Source organism: Triturus cristatus, chromosome 2_1 (genome assembly GCF_964204655.1).
Source record: "Triturus cristatus chromosome 2_1, aTriCri1.1, whole genome shotgun sequence".
Classification (NCBI taxonomy): Eukaryota; Metazoa; Chordata; class Amphibia; order Caudata; family Salamandridae; genus Triturus; species Triturus cristatus.
The window spans coordinates 769,598,016-769,624,610 of NC_140581.1; the positions used below are offsets into that span (position 1 = coordinate 769,598,016).

Here is a 26,595-nt window from a genome sequence, read left to right on the forward strand (position 1 = left end):
CAAAGAGAGATGAATAGATACATGACAGTGAGCCCGGTAGATGGTAGAAAAATAGACTGGTGCAGACAAACAGGCAAAGTCAGTCTCCATTGCCTCACGTCAAAATCATCACTTTAAATAACCTGGAAATCTGCCGGCAACTCCCGCATGCCCCAACCTCATCCCCTCACCTATTCTTAGCAGAAGCGGCAGATTCTGAGCTGTGCCCTGCTGGTGCAGAGGAGCACGGCAGAGTCTGTAGATGTGCTAGGATCCCTAGCCTCTCCGGGCGGGCACCTAAGCCCTCTGGGTGCCTCCACACTCAGGATAAATGAATACATTTTGTTCTGTGCTTTAGTCGCCCCTCTGTGATCACTGTCTGGTAGATGAACCTCTGTGTTAATAAACACATTCAAAGAGGTGGTTGGGTACAAACAAACAACAGCCACAATACTGTATGTTTTGAACGTGTAGTTAAATAACTGCTCATCGAGTACCTCATTGGCTGATCATTCCACGGCACTACCAAAACTACATTTGGACACATTTGTTCAACTGTAAAAAAACTCCCTTCTATTGGTCATTTAACAACTCAGGGCTTTGGGGTTAGGTAACCTACTTTGGATGTTGTGTAAAAGAGTAAATACAAAAATTAATGCAATGAAACTAAGCAACCAGTACTGACACGCATTCTGGCATTTTGTTTAGTGAATGTCGATTTCCTCATAGATGCGAGTAAAGTACTCTTAATATCTTAATGAAATCTGCACTCTTATAACTAATAGCACAGGGCGACCTTTGACAACTAGGCAATTAATACATTTTCATGTACCCCCGAAGCCCCCCTGCCCCCGCCCCGTTGGCAAACTTCATTGCCTCCCAGTGTTTTGGTGATAACAAAGACGCAGGATAGTGATTCAAATAGTCCAGAAAATGAAAGAGTAGCCAGGATTCAGATTCACATGCTCCGATCCCGATTGCGTTGTTTAGTCTGTAAGCACTACTTTTATTAATGCATTTCGCATTATTAATAAAGCACCACAGTGTGCATGTGTGGCGACACTTCACCCATGAGGTACGTACCAAGCAATTGTTGACACAATCCACATTGCGTCTTTTTCAATATATTTATTACGAAGTGCAGGACCTTTCGAAGGGATTTTGCACACTACATACATTCACTCCAAAAATAAAACGTGTAGGTAAAAAAGAAATTGCCATTTACAACATCAATAGCTCTAACTCACAAATGCGAGACCTATTTGCATTGCAAATGCTTGTGTTTACAGTGGCCCTGAACAATCAATTGGTCCCTGATCATCTCATTAGTCATTTGACCAAACTTACACTTAATTGACACTCACTAGGCCTAAGACAAAGTCATCAATTGATTTGTCTGTTTTTTGCAGTCTAGTGTAAAACTTATAATGAGACATTACTATGTTTTCCCTTTAGCGAATCTTCTCTCCCATCGCAGCTTTCCCTCCTTGTGCACATCCTTGATAGTTCGGTTGTTACTACCTAACATCTGAGGTAAGTAGTTAAAAATATGATGTGCCTCCTTACCAATGGCTTTCTTCCTTTCTGTAGTAAATTCTAGCGCCACAATATAATTGTCAAAAAGGTCTATCCCACTGAATAGATGGTTGACCTTGCTGCACTAAAAATGGGGGTGAAATCACAATAGAAGAAGATGGCATAATTAACAAAATAAGTAGATGGGCGCAGATGCTCCCCCTCCTCTTGCCATGCATTTATCCATATTGGAGCATGGTTGGGCGGCCCAGCTTCGGCTGGATGGCTGCCGGGGGGTGGCAGGCTGCGGCCGGGGAGAAGGAGCGGGGGCGGCGCCATGTTTGCTTAGCGAGCTTAGTCTGGCTCATCTGCGGTGAGGGCAGCACACTGGGCGTCGCATTATTTGTCCCGCCCGATCCCGGCTAACGCGCACTGACCTCCATACCACGGGCTGTGTGGGTAAGGCCAGGTCGGGCGGGCACGATGCGGACGGCGTGTAGAGGATTGCTGCTCCCGTCGGGGGTCCCAGGCTCCTTGCTCCCTTATCGCCCCTCGGCGCATGGGCCCACCCACAGCCCCAGCGGCCAGCGCTTCCTCCCGTGGGGTTCGCGCCCTAGTTAGTCAACCGCAGGCTCCGGCTCCTGGGCTTCAGGTGGGATGTGCGCCGGCATCGCGAGCGTCATGTCGAGTGGGGTAGCTGCATTTGTAATCAACATTTACCTTGCCATGCACCGGTGCAGCGCTTCCCTCGGCGACACGGCTGCGATCCTCCGGGTACTGCCGGCAGTCTAGTGGGGGTGGGGCGTCTAGCTGCGCACGTGCTCAGTTCAGGGCTGTAACTTTTACGCAGGCCAAGGAGCGAATCCGCGGTCGTGTCCCGCAAGTGTAATGATGCACGGTACCCATTGTTGCCACGCCTGCACAGGCAATTGAATTTTGCTAAATGCTCTGGCGCCCTTACCCTCCGGCCGAGACGCGCTTTGCAACGCCCCACGGCCCGCCCCCCCCTCCTGCCCGGTGAGCGATCGCACGCCACTACTCCAGTGAGCACTGGGGCGTCGTGCTCCCCGCACTGCTGTGGCTGCTGGGTGGCGGCGCGCACCGCGGACCCTCCACCCCCCCTTGGTCGCCAGGCCTCCCGGGCTGTGGTGCCAGGCCCGACTGGCGGGGGGCGGGGAGCATCTGCGCCATACGTGGGAAATCAGATGGGCAGGCGGCATAAGGGTTGGCCTGCCCTGGGATCGCCCGTAAGCTAACCCACCATGTTGGAATATTGGTTATGCAAATAAACCTGCAGCAAGTTTCTCCACTAACCAAGGTGTCGTGTGGTTTATTGATGTATTGTGCTGCATGATAAGTGACTACAGTTGCCGATATTGGCACTATGTGTGCACGCAATCGCTTTATGTCAGGTCTCTTCAATGATCGCAACCCTGCTGCTTTATGCCAACTTTTAACACTCACAGTGGCCGACGCCTACACACGCTTCGCTAGGGTGACACATAGATTTCCAAAACACAGAGCAATGCCGTCCTGCGCCATACATGGAGCAGCTGCTCGTGCCCCTCATAACTGCTGTTTCTTAGCATCGCCATCAGCTGGTACCAGTGTCTCGTCGGGGAACTGGCGATTTTGGCCAAAATGTTGTAGTGACACCACCACAGCAAGCAGTCCAGCTGAAACCTTTATTTAAGAATCACCAGTTAATGACGTCTTACCCCCGTCACCAGCCAACTGACTCCGGTCGAATCCCGCTAAAACAACGTTCATACTGGGGTTCTACATTACAACATTTTGATGTTGAAAACGGATAGTCTACAGGCAAACACAGATTACTTTCAAGCATTAACAAGCATTGGCATAGCCAATTGGTCTCGCTTTTGGGACCATATACGTTTTTAGGACCTTATACGTTTTTAGGTATGCTTTACATGGCCAAGCAATGGGAAAGGAGGCAGGGAGCAGGACGTGGTGGGTCACGTGGGGGACATGGGGTGGGGGAGTGGTGTCAAAAGCATTGGTTAATTGAAAGCCGCAACTACGGAAAGGGTGGGGAGTTAGTAAAGATGGCTGCAGATGCACTGGTTGCTACCTGCCCCTGTGTAATGTAAGTGGTGCTCATGCAAAGCACTTCAGTCCCTTCCTGCCGAGTTTTTTTTTTTTTTGCTGATTAATATAGCGCAAACTCGACCTGAAGGTATTGGAGCGCTTTACATGAGCACCAGTTATGCTACACAAGGACACATCCATTAGTTGTTAGGTACAGTGAGATTTAGAAATTCGCACACAATCACAGAAAGCTGAGCCGAGCCGACGCCGAGGCTCGACTGGTTCCCCAGCTCCAAAGTAGGCAGCTCTAACCCTAAGGCCACAACCTCTCCCCACTTAGTGCTGCGTAAATGTGCGATAAACGGAAATAAATAAAGAGCAGTGCGGAGCTGGATATTTGTTTTGGGGTAGGCACAGGGAGATTAAGTGATTTAGCGCAGGATCACAGGATGTTGAGCCGACGCAGAGACTTGAGTCATTTTGAGTGCAGAGAGGAAGCTGGTTTGCAAGTGAAGAGACAGCAAATGGTTTTTGGTCAAAGTTAGCATGACAGAGTAGTTTTTTGGGGTTCAAAGAGCGCAGCACAATGCCACCGCCGCACTTCCTTTGCAGGGCAGTAAACTTTATTACATTCTGCAACACAAAGAAGCACCACGATGTAGAATTCCTGTGGCTGAACACACCGATGCCTACTGTCGTCTCCAGCTTCCACTCGCTTCCTACATTTAAGTATTTTTTGTTGCAATGCTTTGCCCTTCTGCCATTCATTTCCTTTCATCCGCAGACAAGCATGTTCTTTCTGTTGCACAGTATCTATGCGTGGCCTGCAGGAAATCCTGAAATCTGGCTATACATGTTAATGCACTCTAACACAGCATGGGGTAAAGAGCTTCTTGAGAAGTATTGCTACACATTCACACTGCCATCTCTCTTAGACTAAGGACATCTGACCACATGCATATTCCTACTACTGCAATGTACACCCTCACTGAGCACAGGGCACCTCCTGACACGTCTGTTCTTTCTGTCACCCTGTATCCATGCTTGCACTAAAGTGCACATCTTCACATCTGCGCCTTTCATCCATTGGGTAGCAAGGGTGCCACGGGGCTTAATGCGATCAAGGGAAATGAACCCCCAGCTCTAGGTTTGGAAGTGAAGAGCTATAATTGGGGCGCAAGGCCCTCTGCTCCGGTGCCACTGCACCTGCTGAGGTATTGATAACTACGCCTCTGTGTTCATCTTTTTAAAACACAAATATCCAGACATTTCTTTCCCTCTTGTCATCCTGTGTCGGTGATGCGTGCGCACTTCTGCATGAGGGGCAGAGTTAGCCTAGCACTCGCCTTGTCTGCCCCCTGATTGGCCATCACGGACAGGGGTCTCCCGGCTGGGGGGGGCACTGGCTGTTTCTGAGCAGTGCCACCTCCCAGCTTCTGCTCTCTAGGCGCTGTCCACGGCTCGCCATCTCTCGCTCCAGCCGCCTCGTCTCCTCTTCCAGCTTGGCCGTGTCCGTCAGCAGGTCCTGGTAGGAAGCTTCGGCTCTTGCGGCCTGAGCTTCAGCCTTGGCCTCTTCCTTCTCAGGGCCTCCAGCTCCTGCTGCAGCTCTGGTGGGGCCGGGGCAGCTGCAGCCGCTCCAGCAGCCTCTCCATGAGCGCCAAGCGGGTGCTTAGGGCCCCCAACTCAGCCCGCTGTGTGCTCTGCTCCCGCTGCAGCTCCTGCCCGGCGGTCCGGCCTGGCCCGGGTCAGGGCAGCTGGCTTCGTGCGGGCTAGGCATGGTGTAGGTGTAGTGCCCGGTGCTGCGGTCGTTGGCGCGGCGGAGGTGCACGGTGCTGGCCATGCCAAGCATGCCCAGAGCAGCAGGGGCAACAGGGGACAGAGCAGATGCATCCCGGGGTCCAGAGGAGGATGTTCGAGGACGGCCCCGGGTGCAAGCGCCTCTCGGCACTGCAGCTGTGCCCCTGTGTACGTGTGATCTAGTGTGCACAGGTATCCCTATATGTAAGTGTGAAATGCAGTGTGTAACTGTTGGAAAACGAGGCAGCATCTGTGAGGCCTGCACAAATATCATGACTACATTTGTCCTTCACTGGGGAACCAAACACCCAATTGTAGCACCTGACTCTGAGGGTAGCGTTGCAGAGCAGTCTAGGGCTTACTCAAGGGAGGTGGTGTGGGCTAGTAATCGCCAATTGCAGGTGCACAAAAATAACACTCAATAATTGATTGTCCAGTCTGTACTTTGCTTTATAAAAGTAAGAGTACATTTATTAAACACACACACTACTCAATACTATGCACCAATTTACAAATGTACATAAGCTGTTGGAATTACTTTGTGACATTGCATATCATCCGGGGTGGAGTCTAGTACCACCACTCCCATGTATGCACATTATCTTGCCCCCCCCCCTCCCCCAATAGCTCGACAGGCATTTAAAATCGGTAACCCTGCCTTGGTGACATATAACCCTGACTGAGCATGTCCTACTGACCATAAAGTATGCACCTCTATATCTTAAGGGTAGCAGTCTGGGTTCTTCACCTAAGCGCCGCAGCAAGGATACATGTTTAAGCAACACTTTAGAATGACAGTACTCATCACATTTGTGGATCACTAGAATGTATTGCAATTGCAGCCCCTAAAGGCATCACAGATAAAATCATAGGATTACGCATATACAGCCAGACATCCTAGGAGGAATGTCTGGCAACATAACCCCACTTTGCTTATGACATCACCTCACATGTACTTCACTTTAAAAACATGAACTTTAGTCCCTCTAAAAGAAATAACCATTAGTAAATGCATTTCTGGTGCAAATACACCTCTTCACCTCCAGGGGATGCCCTTCTCCAGACATCCCCAACTCAGCCATTCATTCCATGATGCACTTTTCAATTCAACCTCAGCTGTAGAACAAAAATTCCAGCCCAGAAGTAGTTAAATGTTGACTGAGCCCTTGAGGGGTTATTCTTTCAGATCCCCAAGACACTTAGGGTGGGACTTTTCTCTTCATGCAGGGGGGAGACTACGCCTCTCCAGCAGCTCCCCCAGCACCTTCACATTCATGTGGTGGTGACCCCGTCCTTCTGGGGCCACCACAGGCAAAGAACACGCTGGTTTGACCCTGCAGGCCGGTCCTGGCCTGCAAGGCAGTATGTGTAGGCTCGCATATGGAAGCAGCGGCTCTCCCACTGTGCCGGGGAGAGCCGCGATCATCTTTATGGCACTCTGCGTCACCTCCTGGGCCTCGGTGGGGGGCACGGTCCCACCCGGACCCCCAGATGAGGGTACGGCTCGGGGAGCCCACCCCGACCGATCTGCTTCATTTTTGGGGGCCCGTGCCCCGTGCCACTCCTACTCGGTTGCGGGGGTTGGAGGGGTCCCGGTCCCACACGGGACCCCAGCAGGCCATTCTTGAAGGAGGGCAGCACAGGGAGCCCACCCCCGGCTGCCCCCGCTGCCCCCCCCGTGAGGCCCACACCTCCGTGTGCGGCCGCGGGAGCCGGCACAGTCTTCTGGTCTGCCGGCGCGGCCGGGCAGACACGGAGGCTCCCGCCGGTCCGGCGGGGGAGTCCGACGGCACTCCCCCACCTCCCTCCATCTTCGGGGCCTGGGGATGGGGTCCCAGGCCCCCTCCATGACTTCAGGGGATGGGGTCCCGGGCCCCCGCCACCCTCTTCGCGGGAAGCGCGCCTGCGCTCCCTGTCTTTACGGGCTCGCTGGGGGGTCAGGGTGGGCTCCTGTCACCCACTCCTTCAATTTTCAGTCGCGCTCCCCGACTTTGCTTCGGGCCCGGGGATGGGGTCCTGGACCCCTGGACCTCTTCACGGAGGGGGGGGGGGCGTGACGGCGCTCCCCCCTTATCCAGCTTCGGTGGGGCAGCCCCCGGGACTTGACCCACCCCGGGGGCATGATGGTGACCGGCGACGGAGCCCCATGCGCTTCATCATCGGTCCCAGGCGGGGTCAAAGGTCGCCTACCTTCTGGGGGCATATCTCGGCACCCCAGAGTCCGATTTGCGTCCTTTTCGTGTCCTCTCGCTCCTCTCGGCCAGCCCCAGCCACTGGAAACACTCTCCTTGGCTCTCGGGGCCTGTGAGGGGGACTATTCTGCAGGGAGTGCTCTTCACTGGCTCCCTGCGCCAGCCTTTCGCCTGATTCTCCTCCTGGGCCTCTCTTCTCCCTGCGCATAGGCCCCTGCTTCTGCGCACCAGTCTTGGGCTCTTCTTCTGGCGCCGTTAGGGCCCTGGGGGGCAGTCAGGGGGTCTCCCATTCCAAATGCCCATTGCCAGGCTCCAGCACCTCCTTAGACCACACCCCAGAGAGACCTTCTCTTCCTGTGCAAGCACTTTTTAAAAGTTGAGTAGGGGGCTGACAGGAAGTCTCTGTTTGGCCTATCAAACAGCGACACATCACTTCCCTGCTCCTGCTCCCTCCTTCTTGTCAAGCCTCTGGGTTTGTTCAAAATGGCGCCGTCCAGGGTCTCTGGCCACATGCTCCCCTTCCCCCAGTGCTGCCTTCACCTTGGTTCAGCTTGGTGCCTGGCACCCAGCGACAGCGGTTGATGGATTGGCCTGTAGCTCCACCTATCTCCTTTCCCTTGGTGTACTTCATTGGGTTTTCAAATTATTGACATTTATGAGTCTACACCCAAAAGCATTTCATGAAAATCCCTTTTTTAGATGGCTAAGTATTGTGCATTTTATAGTCTTAACATCCTGAAAATGTAAAAAGACACACTTATAATATACAGTAGACAATGGGATAATCTGAAATAGATCTTAATTAAGTCCAGTGAGTCAAAAAGTATTTAGATTGTTGCAGTTTATAATTAATATGTCCTTTTGAAAATAGTTCAAAATTACATCCGGCATAAATTGCCAGTAAGCTCGACTCTGTCTAGTCCATTAGCAAACATTCAGAAATGGTGTTAACCCTTGATGGTTTCACTCAGCATCTTGCTTTGTCCTCGTGCTTTGATCTCCTTTATTCGAAATTTGCTCTCCGCCAGGAATGATGTATGCACATGTTGTTCAGATGTGCAGTCCTACTAGCCACTAATTTGCTCTACAGTATTAAGACACTGCTCTCTTCTGTGTCTGTGGCCATTTTGGTTCATTGTCTTTCTAATTTAATAATTTAATAATTACCATAGTTTTTCCCGGTGTATATCACAAAATGTACCTTTCTTCTGTTTCGGCTTCTCTACTTTTAGTTGTTGTAGTTGCTTATTGTGACCAGATCTTAGCCATGGAGATCCTATGATGTCCAACGGTCTGCCATACTTACATTTTGTGGATATGTATAGTACAATATGTTGCCTGAAAATGTGACCTTTTCAGTGGAACTTGGTGCTGGAATTAAAGAACATGTCTTTGTCAAGTCATTCTGGAAGGCAGATCTCTGTTTTTTTTTGTTGAAACATTTTTTATTGTTTTCCAACACATCAATACAACAATCAACTCTCAATCCCCGCCCATTCAGGAAATACCCCACATATACCAGCATCTCCGCTCAACCTTCCCACCCGGTCCCTTCCCCCCCCCCCTCCCCCTGTCAGTGTGCCCCCTTCTTCTACCCCGGTCCCATTCTCGATGTGTCCCCTCCCCCTGGAAGGCAGATCTCTGTTATTAAAGTAACTAAAAATAGAGTTACAGGAGTGCTGTGCTGTGCCATCTAAAGCATTACAAAAACCAAACTGCAAGTTGTTGGATGCACATCATTAATAAGATATGGTAAATATCTATAGCACATTTTGGTGTTCAGAGTTAAATGCATAATCATAGAGGAGACCAAAGTAAGCCACTCTTTGCCTTCGTGGACTGAAATTGATTATTAGAAGAATGCCCTTATACATCTATGGGGCATTTACAAATTGTAGTTGTGTATGTGAGAATTTGTATGCAGTGCATGTTCAATATAGATTGAAAAAGTAATGCAATAAAACATCAATAGGCACAGTGAAGTTTGGCTCCTACTAATTCCACTTTAGTTGCATTAATTTTGAAGAATGTGTTGAAATGGTGGTACCTCTGACAACGCTCTGTTTTTAAATTAGCCTGTTTATTAATAAATATATTCATTGTTTTGTTTAAAGGAGCAACTTGTGTCCTGAAGAAGAAATTCTCAGCAAGCCAGTTTTGGGATGACTGTAAAAAGTATGATATCACAGTTATTCAGTACATTGGAGAAATCTGCCGTTATCTTTGTAAGCAGCCCAAGGTTGGTATAATCAGTATACTGACGCCTTTCTTCTAAAGTGTGATACTTTCGTTTGGGTATGTTTTTATATCCTATCAAATTGTGAGCTGCAAGCGGTATCTCATAGTAATACCTTGTGCAGTGTAGCTAGATGACTGTACTATTTTTGGATTGAATTTCTTAACGAGCATTTGTTTTCAATTTAGTAGCATGTGTGCATCCTGCACCGACCAGTAGTCTCTGTTTGTGGGTTTAGGGATCTGTTTCTCCTTCTAAAATAACACAAACTGCACATTTGAGAAGAAACAAGGCTCACTCACTTTTAAATGATGGCAACAGATAAACTTTTGGTGGACAGTCCTGCTGTTTAGGGAGCTAATTGAAAGATCTTTGCAACTGTGCCCTTTTGCTATGGTTGCCAACATAGTTTTAGGATTGAGAACGGCTACTCAGACATGTTATTGCAAACCCTTGCATGTCCAGTGCTGTACCCAAGAGTATGCCACACAGACCCCTATGCCCTCTACCTTTGCATAGCTGTGTCTCTTTACCAGGTCCATTTTTACACTAATTGAGTTTTGTGTGGGATGCATGGTGCCTCTCTTATTCTCTGTGATTCTAGTTTTTAGGTCGTGGGACCGTCCGGTCTGCCGAAGGCAGAACCGGAAGTCCGGAGATCTTATGATGCTTAGAGTGGCTATTTAGCCCGCCTCTCTTTTTGGCTCTCCTCCATTGGCTGGCTTCCTAAACGGAGGCCAGCCATTGGAGGAGAGAGCCGTCCCTCCAAATAGGCTCCGTCTTTTTCAGATTTGGGGGCGTGTTCCGTGCTCTTCTTTCCACTTTTTAGCCACGCCCTTTTTAGGTCTTGGCTCGAAGGCTGCGCTTGCGCAGTCTCGCTCCGAGATTTAATGTTTTGGAGAAGAGGGGCTTGAACCCGCCCCTCTTCTCCATTGGCTGGCCTCTTAAGTGCTGGCCAGCCATTGGAGAAGAGTCTTTGTCTCGCAAAACAAGCCCCGTCCTTTTCGGATTCGGGGGCGTGCTTTTTCGCTACTTTTCGCTGGGCGTGTTTTTCTCTCCTCCAGCCAATGGCAAGAGGAGAGAAAAGAAAAACACCACCTCTGAATCCGAAACCGCCGCTGCGTTTCTCCGAGGCATTTCTGCTTCGCCTCGGAGAAAGGCGGCGGTGTTCATGGCTCTCGCTGCCCTATCCTCGCAACCTGGAGCTTGTGGTGAGGTGTGCTCTGATGTTTACGTTTCCAACTCAGGTCACAAACCATAACACGTTTAAATCCTGGTTTCTCCACTTGACACCAACCGTGTGATCTTGCACAAACCACTTTAACTCCCGGTGCAAAGTTCCGGATTCCCCGGGAACGGTCTAAGCTCCAATATTAAGCCTTATCTTGGAAGACTGCATCCTCCTGCACTGGAGCCGCACTGTTGGGGTCCCCCGTACCCCGGGATGTCCTTGGTGCTGGCAGAGCTGCAGAAAGGAGGTCCAAGGGTCCGTCCCTACCACGCCGCTTCTTATGCGTCCTTTGCTCCTCTGTGCACTGCACCCTCAGCTGCAGCGGGTGGAGAACGAAGGATCCGCTGAAGAGTGGGCGCGGTGCCCTGGCACCCCCGGGTCCGCACGGGTCCAGCTGGGAGTGCGAGGTGAGTGTGTGGGGTGCCACAGGTGCACTCTTCTTCCCCTGCAGTTAGCCTTGCGGAGCTCTCAGCTATGGCACAGTACCGGTGCTTGACACGGATCCTCCCCCCTACCTTTAAGTACAGTGCATCCGCCCTATCCAATTACAGCGCCATTTCCACCCCCCGCGGCCCCTCCCGGCCCCTTGTGTGCTCTATTGTTTGCTAACAAGCTTCTGATGCAATTTAAGAGCCGCCAGACTCTACCAGGCCGGGAGGATGTGCCTTATTCATGAGGCGCTGCGGTGGCGAACCTTCAAGTCTTGGCACCTCCCACAGTGCCCTCGTGTGATGGGCAAGGCGCTATAGGTCACCCCTCTAAAGGCAGCTCAGTGTGTTGGGACCCTATTGCAAAGAGTACTGTTAAACCCAGGCTGTCATGATTGGGCAGATATTGGCCGCAATCCTTACGAGGTCGATCTATTTACAGCCATATGTGAAACTCAACCTGCTATCCTTCGGAGATCTATATAATCAGGGCCACTTGAATTATGCGATTCTGCAGCCGCATCGTTTTCCACATAATTATAGATTTGCCCCATTTGCCACTTGATCCATTCACTGCTGTATCTGCAGATTGTAACCAAACAATGCGTCTAGCTGAATCGCATCAAACGTTACTAAATATGTGGTGACCCCTGTTTCCGCACAATAGAATGCAACCCGCAAAGGTTGACTGGTTATCCATCCTTCAGTTGTTTATGACCGTATTTGGTTGTTAAACTGGTACCAATGAGGTCAAATCTTTGGCCAGAAAGTGTTAGCAAATATAAAAAAAACACAAAATAATGAAGCAATACTATAAAAAAGTGCCTCATTATACTGCATAGTTGCCTTTTTTGCCTCCTAGTTTGGTCCTCCCTTTCTGCGTCATTCGAGTGGCCTAGGAGATAATAAATATCATAATTCAAATTAGGCATGTCATCTTTCCGAGGTCGATAAAAATAGTCCTGCAGGTGACACAGCCTTTAATCCTTCTGAGGCTGCTAATGTGAAGGACATTCTACTCACTCCCTCCACTGTTCAACAGCAATCTAGATGATACCATGAAAGGGGCGGGGGAGGGGGGAAATAAATGCTCTATAATTGTATTATCTTAGCTTTTATTTGTCTCCGATTGTATTCACAATGTTGGCATACACTATACATTGGTTCTTTTCTCTCCGGCAGATCTAGCATCTTTGAGCTTACCCCTTTACTGCACCGCCTTTCAGCACTGAAGTTGGCAGACATAGTGATTGTGGTGCAGCTGTGGTGGGAAGGGAACGTTTGGGAGTATTTGTGAGGGGGAGATTAAAGTTAACAACTTCTCACTGTTCGGGCCAACGCGTTCTGCTTACATGATGAGTGTGAGCTCAGATGCATGATGGGTCGTGTAGTTTCCTTGGTCCTTGCGAGGGTAGTTAATCCTACCCAGATTGTATTTTTGTTACAGGTTCGGATTTATAATTCTCCTGTAAGAATGAGTTAAAAGTAGGGCTACAAGTCTTAGAAGGCACAGCGAAAAACATGAACTCGGCGAGCTGCTCACGCATGGATCAGGGCACACGAGAACTTAAACAAATTCGTCTTCAAAGTCTCCTAAGTGGTCGAGGTCAAGAGGCAGGTCAGTGGGTAGGACGTAGACTTAGGGCTAGAGCAACCGACTATGGAGCTGACGCACAGGGTTCGATTGTCGGCCTTGGTTCAGCATCCTGTGATAACTTAATCTTCCTGTGTTTATAAAAAATGAATGTGTCTTGTGTAAGGTAACTGGTTGTCATTTAAAGCGCTCCAATACCTTCGGGTAGAGGTTGCGCTATATCAACCTGCAAAAAAACCACAATGGATTTAGGAAGAGAAGGGGGCCGCAGAGGTGGGTGTTCATAGCTCTTTGACTTCACAGCCTGTAAGCGCTTTGTGAATTTACACATCGTTAGTTTAAACAAGCGCGCGCCTCGCGCCACAAGTGGGAGGGGTGGGGGGGAGTGCAAGAGCACACAAATCGTTTCCCTTGCAGGAGCATTTGAGAGTGATTAAGCTATTGACATTGTAAATAACAATGCAGTTTCTTTAAATCTTTTAAAAACGACAACATAAACAAAAATAATGTCATGAGCAATGCCAATAGCTCTAACTTTAACAATGCCGAGACCATTGTAAATGCTTGTTTTTTCCTCCCTTCTTTACTTGAGGTAAGAGTAATCCAAGCCGAGCCATGTGGCCTGCCCACATCACTCTGAGTGACGTGACTGTGTACTAGCCGTAAGGCACAGCAACAGATATGGGACCCCCTTGAGATTTACTTAAGGTCAGGGAAAAAGGGGAAATAGAAACAATCATATAAAGAAATTTCCCTCACGACCTCTATTGATGATAATACAATTTAATTGTGATAGGGGAAAGAAGGGCCTAAAAAACAGTGATGCACCACACAAAAATTTACAATTTTTTACTTTTTTATTTTTTGTAATTTAACCATTTTATATTTTTCTTAGAAAAGTTCAATACATTTCTTTTTCTTATCACAAAAAATAAATTAAACTTTTAATATTCACTGACTAAATGCATTACAGTGAATCTGCATCATATCAATTGACAACAAACAGTAGTCCCTGGGACAAACTAATGTAGATCACAAAGGATCTGTATCATCACACAATCACATTTACACACATACCAGATCATTCCACATTCATACACCTTTCATAAAAACAGAGAAAAGAGGCAAAAAATGTTATCGTATATTGAACATTGGAGGTACAAAGTACATAATGATCTCCTATGGCTAACAAAACAACTGCAAAAGCAGGATAGTAATGTCAGGTCAATGGTGGACGCGTTTAGATGGCGTGAATGCCAACTTCATCGGGACCACAGGTGTATTCAAAAGCGACAAAGCCCAGGGAATACCTGAAACAACATATACATAAAAAATACATATTCAAATAATGGCCCAAAATTCCCTATAAAATAGTAGAAGGAAGATATCTTCACAAGTTAGGTGACCACTGGATGCAAAATAGAATTTTTTTTTTATAAAAAAGAGAAAGGAATATATATAGAGAAGAGAGAGGGTCCTTTTGGAGTGAGGTAGCTATTAACGCTCCACTGTTGAAGCCCATGTATTAAGAATACGTGAGGGTAGCAATTTATTCCAGGACCTATCTCCAACTAGGAACAACTAATCTCAAAACAGAATAGAGTACCACCACCATTGAAACGTAAAACACCACGTGTAACACCAACATAACAGTCCTCTGTGCAGTACCTAAACCCAAATGCTACAAAGGAAAACGGGGGGGAGCTTACTTGTTTATTAAAGAATTCCTGCTAGAGATGCGTCATCATATACTCGATTGTAGGGATTCATAAAGAATCTGTCAAGAAAATACAGAGACCTAGTGGTGAGATTCTCTACATCGTTACAAGCCGAAGTTTAATGATACGGGGGTAAGAGTGTTCCAATACCTGTAATTAACAATTAGTTTCGCTGCCCATCCTCATAATTCAACAGTTTATAGCTAGGTCACAGTCTCCAAGAGAGTTGGTGTCCAAATGTGATTTTCTGGAAGACCAAAAAAACCAAATGCAGTATAACTTTTCTAATGGCACTAAAAGTGACAAACAAAGTCTAAGTTAAAGAGTCTACTATTCCGTTAATGGAACACGACTCCTAGGAAGATCTCTTGAGAGGTTATGTTTCCTAAAGACACATCACTAGCGTATTTGACAGTTGGTTGTCTAACAGGTAATTTTCCTTTAAAAAAGCGTATCCACTTTATAATACTATTGCCACCATATACTGTTTATATCTGTACTAATGCGCTGATATAGATAGATATATAAATTTCCACCATAGTGAAAGAATTGACTATTTTCCGATCACAAATTCGGTGGTTATTGCTTTTATATTCCTCTAAGAAACGACTCTCTAGAAAAAGCGGGATTTATTCCAAAAGTATTGTCCAAGAATTTAAAGACTAACCTTTTATCTAAAGTTCAAACAGGGAGTCGTCTTCAAGACCAGTTTTCCAACAAGAGTCTATATTGCGAAGGTTTCGTCCGATATATCGTCACATCTAAGAACACCCAAACATCAGAAAATATTAGAAGCGCTGTAGCCGGTTATATACCAGATTGTATTTAAGAAGGAAATGCGAAGGGGTGTGTTGAGTACTAACACCTCTTCGTAAGCGGTGTAAACGCCAAGAAGGCTTACCTCTTTTGTTAAAAAATCCCTTCACCATACAATAATTCTCGACCAAACGGCCGTATGGGTAGACCAGCAATAGCGGTGCGGCAATACGCAATCAAATCGTAGATCTCCGCCAGATATGTTCGGATCTATGTTGTAAGACTTTCACCCGAAGAATCGTCAAATCTACAAACGCCCCAACATAGAAAAATGTATTAGAAACGCCGTAGACTGGTCTATGCCGAGTTATGTTAATAAAGGAAATGCGGAGAGATGTGATGAAAACGAGCACCTCTTCGTAAGCAGTCTATACGTCTAACGGCTTACCTCTTCTTTGGAATCCCTTCGTCGTCAGGTAATTCTCGACCAAACGGCCGTTCAGGTAGACCAGCAATAGCGGTGCGGCAATACGCAATGACGTCGTGAACCTCAACCTAATATGTTAGTAACTAGCCAATCGAGACGGCGCAACATATGAGTGGGCGGAGTATGATTAAAAAATCGAGCGAAAGAAAAAGGACTACCTTACATAGTTGGTCAGCACCATTTTGGAATGGGTGTTATGCGATCAATCATTACCGCTTGTCCCTACACAACTTTATTGTTCCATACTGATTAGAGAAGGACTTTTCTATGTTTTTAAGTTAAATAGGAATCGATATAATACATATCGCACATACGTTTCGTAAGAGGAATGCATGTGGTAAATAATATCGATGCAGGATGAATACGTAATTCACAATGTAGCGAAAAAAGGAAATTAAGGGAAAAAAGGAAATTAAGGGAAACTCGCATAGTGCACAATTATGTCAATAATTACTCTTAGAAAGGATAGTTATTATTAAGCGGCACTCGTGATACGAGGAAAAGCCAGAAAGAGTTTCAACATAACAGGATCAGAGTGCAATACTGTGGAAGATACTGAGAAACAAATGTCTCGTATAATGTATCTCTCAAAAGGATCATTATCGACTTAAAAATCAGAGTCATTTAAGAGTAACGAAAGAACTTACCTACGCCACCCGAATAATTACAGCTAGAAAGAGAATAGGCGGAGTGTGGAATGGTCTATAGTGCTTATCATTACCATTTTACCGCTACCATACTAGCAAAGTACAGGCTATCCCAGTAAGATATACAAAACCTATCAGGGTTGACTAGACATCTTCAAATGAAAATGTCCCGATGTGTTAGATAATAAGGGTGCCCAGGATATATAGGTGACCTCACCAAGACTGAGTCACATACCATTGTATATCCAGATTCAGACCTTTTTTACACTGTTAAAGGTAAAGATCCAAAAAGTTTCGCGTTGTTTGCGAATAGTCTCCATCGGTATCCCTGCTTTACTCCGTATTTTTTCCAGAATTAGCCATTTAAATTCACTTTCCAAGTGGTCTTTAAAGTAAAAAATTGTAAATTTTTGTGTGGTGCATCACTGTTTTTTAGGCCCTTCTTTCCCCTATCACAATTAAATTGTATTATCATCAATAGAGGTCGTGAGGGAAATTTCTTTATATGACTAGCCGTAAGGCATACATAAACTCTGTGTGTGTGTGTACGTCTTGAGATCTTTGAGGAACTTTATGGTGTGCATACAGAGCAATGATGAATACATATGCTGCAGGAAATGTGAAATTCATTTTGAAGAAGAGTTGTTATAAAGGAGAGTCAATCTGATTGCACGGAGATTCATAAACCAGGCCATTACTGAGCTACTTTTGTAAGCTGAACATGGCAATTGGCCTTGAGAAGTAAAGCACTTTATTACGTGACCTGAATGCTCATTCCAATCCCATCCCGTTTCTAATGTCCAGGAAATTAATATTCAATGCCAAGGAGCTGATTTCAAAATAGACACTTGCATACTCTGGATGAGCCAGAGTCCTCATCTGGCATGAAGCTCCACACAACCATTTCTTATATGTCCTATAGTGCATGGTGCCACCATAATGTTACAACACAGGGCTGCATCCTCCTCTCTCCAGGACTGTGTTTTGGGGGAAAAAGATGCACCCTCCCCCAGTTACTCTGCAAACGCGAGAAAGTACAGTTAGATTTCGATTGGTTTACTCCAGGCCAGTTCCGCCCAAAACAGATATTGAACAGATACAAGTAGGCTTCTTTGTGGGCTTACCCAAAAATGCCTGTCCTGACCTGGGCTGCTCTTCCTCCACAGCACTCAAGCCGCTTGCTGCCATTTGGTCTTCAAAAGGGAAAGATAGCCAAATTGGCAAGAGAGGTGCGGTCATTTCATGAAAGGTAGAAGTCAAGTTGCCGGTTTCTGGTAATATCTGTTGGCACATGAGACAAAGGAAGAGTCGGTGATGTAGTAATGTTCCAGCACCTTCTGAAATATCCCACCTACTCGGTGTGCATAGCATTAACCCTGGCTGTACGTTTGTGTGCTGTGTGCATAACATCACTGTATGTTGTGAGCTGAGTATATTTGGAGGTCAGTCTTTCATCTTCCAGAATCGAATTCCAAAATCAAATTTTACAATATCAGTTAATACTTAACTACTATATTACAAAAAGTTTAGATATTACTCATTTTAATACTTGCCCCAGATCTGCTGTTGCAGCATCAGTAACTTCACATTGATGCAGCATGCCTGTTCAGGTGTGCATACTTACTAAAACTGATCAAAGAGATTTAATTATGGATTGATAAAAGCTATGAGGGGGCGTGGCTTGGAGTCCATGCAAGATTGTGGCTCCTCTTTGAGCTCATGGGAGTCTGCAATTCTCCGCAATGCACCCATGTTAATTCCAATCCCATTTATGTTCAGAAACGACTGGGAAATGCCCTTTGCAGTGTGTGCAGGTTCCTTTTTTTTTTTTTTTTTTTTTTTTTTTTTTTTTTTTATTTGAGCTTGTGGTTACAACAGAGAGAAAAGAAAAAGAAGAAAAGAAAAAACAATGAATAAAAAGAAAAGAAAAAACAAGAAAAGAACAGGCCTTAATTCAGGACAATGAGAGAGTACACAATAACTGTAAGCATAAGCGATACTAGCAAAAACTTACTAAACAGTACTCGGCACAGTATAAATGAGCGAGAAAAAAAACAGAGAGAAGCACATAAATAAGGATTCTTCCATCATTAATCATTACATTACAGTTGGTCATTAGGGGGCATTATATAACATCTTGCAATACTATTAAAAGACTTACTACTTAACCTAGGTAGGGCAGCAGAACCAATGTTATTGACCTATCCATGCCTCGAGTGAAGCCCAGATCTTTCTACCAAAATCACGCCTGGATCTACCCCACCTAGCCCAGACTCCGGACTCCAGGTTATATAGTGCAAGAATCCTCCTTCTCCAGTCAAGGAAGGTAGGTGACCCGGAGCTTATCCACTCTGAGGTGATACAAAGGCGAACCATAGCCATAGCTATTAACAGGAAGGCTGACGAATATCGGGGCCGAGTATGCTCGCTATTACTTTGATACCCACAGATAACTAACTCGGGAGAGAGAACAGCTGGGATCCCAAGATTAACGTTGAGAAACTGCTCTACGTCCTTCAAACAAATCTTCAGCTTATGGCATCCGAAACACATATGGACATCGTCAGCCGCCATTAACCCACACCTTGGGCAACTGTGCCCCACACAACCCGCCCACTTAGATATCTTGGCTGGCGTATAATAAAGGTCAAATAGAGCCATATAGCACTGAGATCGTAGACTGCCAGAAATGAGGACCCTACCGGCTAATTCCAGGGAAGTGACTATATCTATTCCTGTTACACCAAATTTGGCTTCTAATTTTGATGTAGACGCAGAAATATCGTCAGGAAGCTTTGTAAGTAAATGACGGTAAATTACCCCTATTTTAGAACGCTTAGCAATAAGTTCAATCAGTATTATCTTCCCAAATAGTCCTTCAGACTCCAATTTATTTTTTTCTATAAAACTACGGAGCTGTAAATATTTAAAGAAGTCAGATGTATTAAGCAGATGCCTCTCCTTAAGACATGCGAAAGAGGCCAGCCTCCCTTCATACCCTAAGTTACCAAGCACAGTCAATCCTAAGGCTGACCAATTAAAGGTGACTTGATCCTGAAAGACTGCTGGCAATAACCGGGCTGCAGAAAAGGGTGTATAGAAGTTGATGTTGGGGACTAAGAATTTACGGCGGACCTTACGCCACACCGAAAACATGGACCAAATGACCTTAAACCTAGTTCTTTTATAATAACTTGGTTCTAAAACCCGAACTAAGACTCGCTTAACATCTTCACCCAGCCCGATTTCAAAAATTGAGGGCCTGCAGGCCAAAGAGGGGCCGGCGACGTCTCCCAACAATGGTAGCCCAAAGTATTGAATCATTGAAGACCAGAAATAAAATAACAAGCTAGGGACCCCCCAACCACCACGTGAGCGAGACTGGAGCATCCATTTAGCTGCCCTTCTGGGCTGCTTGTAACCCCAGAGAAACCTACTGCAAATTCTGTCTGCCAAAACTAAGCTGGAATGAGGCATCTCCAAAGGTACTGTTCTAAAAATATATAAAAATTTAGGAAGAATCAACATCTTAAGGACATTGCATCTGCCATAGAGGGAAAGATGGAGATTATCCAGCCTTGCCAATATTGTTTTTACAGAATTAATTATAGGCAAAATGTTTAAATCTGGGACAGTACTTACATGTGCTGTAATATATACACCAAGATATTTTGCAGACTGCACTATAGGGGCATCTGAGGGGCCCATAGCTGTGGATTGAATAACTTGGGTCTTAGCGGCATTAAGTTTGTAGCCTGAAAAGGCTCCATACTGATCTGCTATGATCTTAACAGCCGTATAGGCAGACGAGACATCTGAGGTCAGGACTACAATATCGTCAGCATAAGCTAATGCCTTATAATCCGTTGAATGGATAGTAACTGGACGAATGTCCTGCGCTTTCTCAATTAAATATAGAAAAGGTTCTATATACAGCGCAAAAAGAAGAGGGGAGCACGGGCATCCCTGGCGAGTACCCCTTCCTACTGTGAATGGCTTAGAAACTAGCCCAGCAACAGAGACAGTGGCTTTAGGAGAAATGTATAAAGATTGGACTGCATGGATAAATTCAGGGCCAAGGCCCTTCCAGCTGAGAACCTCCCATAGGAAGGGCCAGGCGACCCTGTCGAATGCTTTCTCAGCATCCAGCAGGATCGCCCCAACAGGTGATGATGTTGCCTGGGCCCAGTCCAATAATGCCACTACTCGAGATATATGATTTGCTGTATCTCTACCAGGGATAAAACCATGCTGGCGTAACGAAACCAAGGGAGTAATTATAGCAGCCAATCTAGATGATAGAATCTTGGCAAAGATTTTATTATCCGAATTAATGAGTGAGATAGGCCTAAATGAGGCAGGATCCAATTCAGGTTTGTCTTTTTTCTTAAAAAGAATAATATTAGTCAGGGTCCAGGACTCGGGAATGCTTCCCAATTGTGCAGCCCTCAAAACAGAGAGAAGAACCCGTCGAATCTCCTGGGTGAATACTTTATAAAACTCTAGTGGAACTGCATCAGGGCCTGATGCTTTGCCGTTGGCCAGTGCTCCAATTGCTGTCTCAACCTCTTCCCATTCGATGGGGGCCGAAAGGACGCTTTTCTGTTGATCGGTAGGTTGGGTAGTTGGAATACTGGCCAGAAAGGCTGCAGTGTACTGGCCTTGATTTGCAACGCAATTCCTGACTTCATTGTAAAGATTTTTATAAAACTGTTGAAACACCTCAAGGATCCCTTCTGAGGTTTCAATAAGCTGACCTTGTGGGTTCTGTATCTTAGTAACAGAATTGGCCAGCCCCTTCTGCTGAAGTCTCTTTGCCAGAACCCTACCTGACCGTTCTCCCATTTCAAACATCTCGGAGCGATATTGCAAGAATTTAGCGGCTAAATCCTGACCGAAAAACTCCAGCAAAGAGGCCCTCGTCTTAGCTATTTTGGCTTGAATTTGCGTAATACCTCTGCCTTCTCTTACAGCTTCAATCAATTCTGTCTCTACTGTGCTTAATACTGCCAGGCGCTCGTAAATTTGTTGCTGGGCTGCTTTTCGACGGAAGAAGGAAAAACTCCTAGTCTCACCCCTCATGGCCGCCTTGAATGAATCCCACACCACATTCTCAGAGGCTGTGCCAACATTGAAATCAAAGAATTCGCTAATCCAGCACTTCATATGGTCTATATAGGCCTGTTCTGTCAATAATTTTCTTTCAAACGTCCAAGCCCTAAATTCTAGTGCCTGCTGTGGGAGAGTATATTCCACCATAAGTAAGTTGTGGTCAGATAGTACCCTTGGATGCAGTGCAATGGAAGATGACAAAACCAACTGTTCAGATATAAAAAAATAATCTAGTCGGGACATTTTATTATGTGGGGCCGAATAATATGTGAATCCATCTAATAGTTGGTTATGGGCCTGCCAACAGTCTAACAGACAATGCTCTTGCACTAAAGCTTGTAATGCCCGAAACACCCTGGGCTTTTTCCCAAAGTATGTTTGGTCCGTAGATAGATCAATACTAACCGCTAAATTAATATTGAAATCTCCACAGAGAAACGTAGGGTTGGGATACAAAGCTAATTCAGTATTCAGGTGGTGCAGAACTGCCGGATCGTCTAAATTTGCCCCATACACCGTGCATATTGTATAAGACCTAAGGTTTAAAATTACCTCAACAATCGCCCACCTGCCTGCACCATCTTGACTAGTCCTTCTGCAAGTACAAAGACCTCGTCTTGCCAGGACCGCCACCCCCCTGATCTTAGAAGTTTGGCGAGAGCAGCCAATTAATTCAAATCCAGGTATCCGAAGCATACCCCGCTCATTCCAGGGAATGTGGGTCTCTTGAATACAAATCAAATCCAGCCGAAAAACTGACAAGAATTTTGAGAACAGAGCCCTTTTCCTTCCATTATTTAGCCCACAGATATTCCAGGAAGCTATCCTAATTTTTGCTTGCGGCATTCAATGTAAATACGTATACCTGCACTATGATAATAAGCTTCTAACTTTAAACGACTATCAAGCAAATATCTTTTCTGTGTCAAATCCATCAAAAAATACTGAACTACACAAAGCTAAGTTGAACCACAAGCATTTTTTAATACTAAAAATAACCCCCCTCCACCCAAAACACCCCCCCACCCCACCACCCACACCCCCGCCAACCCCTACAAAGGGCAACAGTTTAGATATTACTCATTTTAATACTTGCCCCAGATCTGCTGTTGCAGCATCAGTAACTTCACATTGATGCAGCATGCCTGTTCAGGTGTGCATACTTACTAAAACTGATCAAAGAGATTTAATTATGGATTGATAAAAGCTATGAGGGGGCGTGGCTTGGAGTCCATGCAAGATTGTGGCTCCTCTTTGAGCTCATGGGAGTCTGCAATTCTCCGCAATGCACCCATGTTAATTCCAATCCCATTTATGTTCAGAAACGACTGGGAAATGCCCTTTGCAGTGTGTGCAGGCTCCATACTCATTTTGATGGTCCAATGCATTGGGATTCTATCCAAGGTGCGAGCAGAGGCGGACTCTGTGCTTTCATGTTGGCAGTGCCAACTAAGGTGAGCCAGTATGGAAGGATTATTTACCTAGCCCGACCGCAACCGCTGCATTCAACCGATATACAAGATTAGTGCCAGAGACAAATTCAGCAGTGTGTTGAGAAGTACCATCCTCGCCCTCTTGTACCGACTTTCACCTTTTGGGTGCGAGCAGCACCCTTTGTACGAATTTCCTCTATCGGCACCTTATGGGAAGATGCTCCGGCACATAGAGAGTGCACAGGCACTAACAGCTTCCTATTGTCATGTGGATCCCTCTTCAACCATTGTTATAAATAGCCTATGCAGATCTTTTAATATCTTGAATGGGGTGACACTCCTGGGTCTGAGTACCTTTAGTCCCTGTTGTGAGTGGCCATGAATGTTATACTTCTAAGCCCCTACTAAGCTCTTGATGATCTTGCCGCAATTTCTGATACTCCCCAACCTCAGTTGTGTGACTTATGTGTTGCCTGAAATACACTCAGCGGTGCGGAGCGGAGAGCGGTAATGTTTTAGTGCTCTGGTTGCTTACTACACCTGAGCAGCACCCTGTGATCTCAGTACTGCTTGCCAGAGCTTTTATCAGTAGAAACACCTGCACACTGCAAGTTAACAGCCATATACAACCAAGCTCTTTCAAATGATGCCTCCTTTTTTTAAATATAAATTTGCATTGCTTACCTCTTAACTCCTTTGTCTGGGCAGCGCCCTTGGATAAGTCGGCCCATCACTCCTGGTGAGTGACCAAAATTACTACATCAACATGATTAATAGATTGCCCCAGCTTGTAGACCTCCTTTGCCCCAATTCTGGTTTGAGGTACCTTTGCACTTACTTGATGTATAATAATAGAGATTTTGTATCCCTAGATATATGACGAAAACCACTGACTTATGTCGGATGACGGTAATCCTGCCTTCCCCATCCAGCACACACAATGTCTTGGCAACTGATTTAGCACTGGGACTGGGGACTTTGTTCATGAATCTCGCTAGGTCCTATTCTTACCCTTCCCACTTCAGTGCTCAGTATCCCTGATTGTCACCGTAATACATTTATTTCGCCGACTAGGTGTTCTGTTACTTCTAACATTCAGTTCCACTTATAATCACCATGCAAATGATAAAGCCCCTGGCACAGACTTCTTTCCCATTAGTTTCTATAAAGCCTTTTCAGCTACAATTGTTTATCCTGTGGAGATGACGCTAAATCACTTTGCAATGACTGATACATTGTTTAGTAAGGCAGCTGTAGCTAACTTTGTGGTAATTCGCAATTCTGGCCACTGATCTGGAACCAATCACCACAAAAATGATGTGCAATTCTCAATCAGGTTTTATGATTGGCAGATTTGCTAGTGGCCTTTTTCATGTCATTGAAAGGGCATTCCTGTCCTCCTCAACAGTAGCTACTATAGCCGTAATGCTGAAAAAGCATATAATAAGGTCAATTGGCTTTACCTGGAATGAGCTCTCGGTTGGTGTGGTCTTGGTGACACCTTTCTAAAGATGACCTGGTTCATATACGCTAACCCCTCTGCAAATACTACAATTAATGGTGACACATTAAAACCATTGCCTCTCCAACAAAGTACACAGCAGCTCTTGTTCCTTATCACGATAGACTCATTCCTGCAGTTATTAAACAATTCATCCAACATTAAAGGTTTCTTCTTCCAAAATATCCAATTTAAAACTGCAGCTTATGCTGTCAATATTTTAATCTTTACCGAAGAGGCTGATCCACTATCCCAGCAAAACGGAGGTTCTCCTACCTTATTCGCTTTTGCTCCCTCCCTGCAAGAAGGATAGAGGTCTGCACTGCAATCAAATTATATATTTAACCCCTTGCATGCCCGCCCCTTTCCCCGCCCAGTGCCGCGCCTTCCATTAGCGGGCGGAGTTCATGACGAGCTGGACTCGTCATGGGCACAGCGCCACCGCAGCCCATGACGAGTCCAGCTCGTCATGGGCACTGAAGGGGTTAATATCTAGGTGCCGGTTTTTGCGACAATCTTCTTGGATCCATCATGCTTGCAACAAACAACAATCCATTGGTAAAAACAAAGATCTATTATCCTCATTGTCTCCAAAATAGATCTGCTGGTGGGGCAGATTGGATCAAATAAAAATGATAATTTCCCCATTAGTTAACTCCCTCTCCAGCATGTTTTCAATTAGTTTCTCTCAGTCGCACTGCGGACTTGGCGGATAAAATCAGATCTAAATTCGAATGGAACAATAAGCGATACAGGATATTGTTAAAAAAAACTCCCTTTGGACTACTGTGATGGTGGATTCAGATTCTGGAAATGGTTTAATTACCAGACAGCATATCTTCCCACCCAGTGAGCCCAATCGTTCTATGCTAATCCAATAGTGCAACCTCTGTGACGAATATCGAATGCGACCTCTGCTTTCCCTTTCCACTTCTGGCAATCTTAGCTACGTGCCATCCTAATGTCACCCATTCTCTGTGGATTCTGTTAGATACAGCTAACACACTGAAACGTATTAACAGAAACCTACCTTGTCCTGTGCAGAAGTCTAACCTATTATCTCTATGAAGAACAAAAAAAACAAGACTAATACATTTACTCTCTTTTAAATGACACTGGGCCACAAAGGGTCTTCTTAAAGATTCATATAACAATTCTGAATCCATTACTTTGGCCTACTTACAAGCTAAATTTCTATTATCTGACTTAGATTTCTACAACTACCTGAAAATTAAAGTGAAACTCTCCACATTGGCCCCCTTAATAATTCCAGCTTGATGACGCTTCCTGCATAGTGACTCTCAGCAGCCCTACTGCTTCAAAAATATATACGTTTTATGCAAATGAACTAGCAAAACTCCCCCAACCTCGCAAAATGCCCCCCTCAACAGATAACTGGAAAAAATTCTGTTTGCAAGCATTGCCCAACAAGATTATCCCTTCGCTTACACAAACCGAACTTCGCAAGATACCTTTTATACTAGACTCCAGACAACTCTTTTTCTCTTTAAAACCATCTGACACTAATCTTTGCTGGAGCTGTAAAGATGCTTGTGGGGACTTTTAACATATTTTCTTTAAATACAAAAGTTGTGCAGTGCTTTGGGAAAAGATCACAAATCACCTGATCTGTATATTTAACAAGAAGATAACATTAGGATTTACAACTGTAATCTTGGGACCTTATGCTTCCCCTTCTAACTTATTGTAGTCTAAGTGATCCTTTTAGACTGGAAGTCTTCTATTCAGATATATTTCCACCCATTGTGGGATTGGTTACATATTTAAGGAGTATGCACAGCTCCTACTGCCAGGACTCCCTAACATTTCTCAGAAAATTTGAAAAACACTGGATGTCTTCATACAAACATCATAACAAGTACTATTGACTCAAGTATGCTTCCCCTTATTTTCCAATAT

General features: G+C 45.5%; 1 protein-coding gene across 1 annotated transcript in view; it reads left to right on the forward strand.

Annotated features, from left to right (window-relative positions):
- Positions 1-26,595, forward strand: part of SLC27A6 (solute carrier family 27 member 6) — a 373,836-nt gene that overhangs the window by 170,253 nt on the left and 176,988 nt on the right. Inside the window, exon 4 of the mRNA XM_085632711.1 lies at positions 9,647-9,771. Coding sequence (XP_085488837.1) covers positions 9,647-9,771 — 125 coding nt within the window. The remainder of the gene's footprint in view (positions 1-9,646; positions 9,772-26,595) is intronic.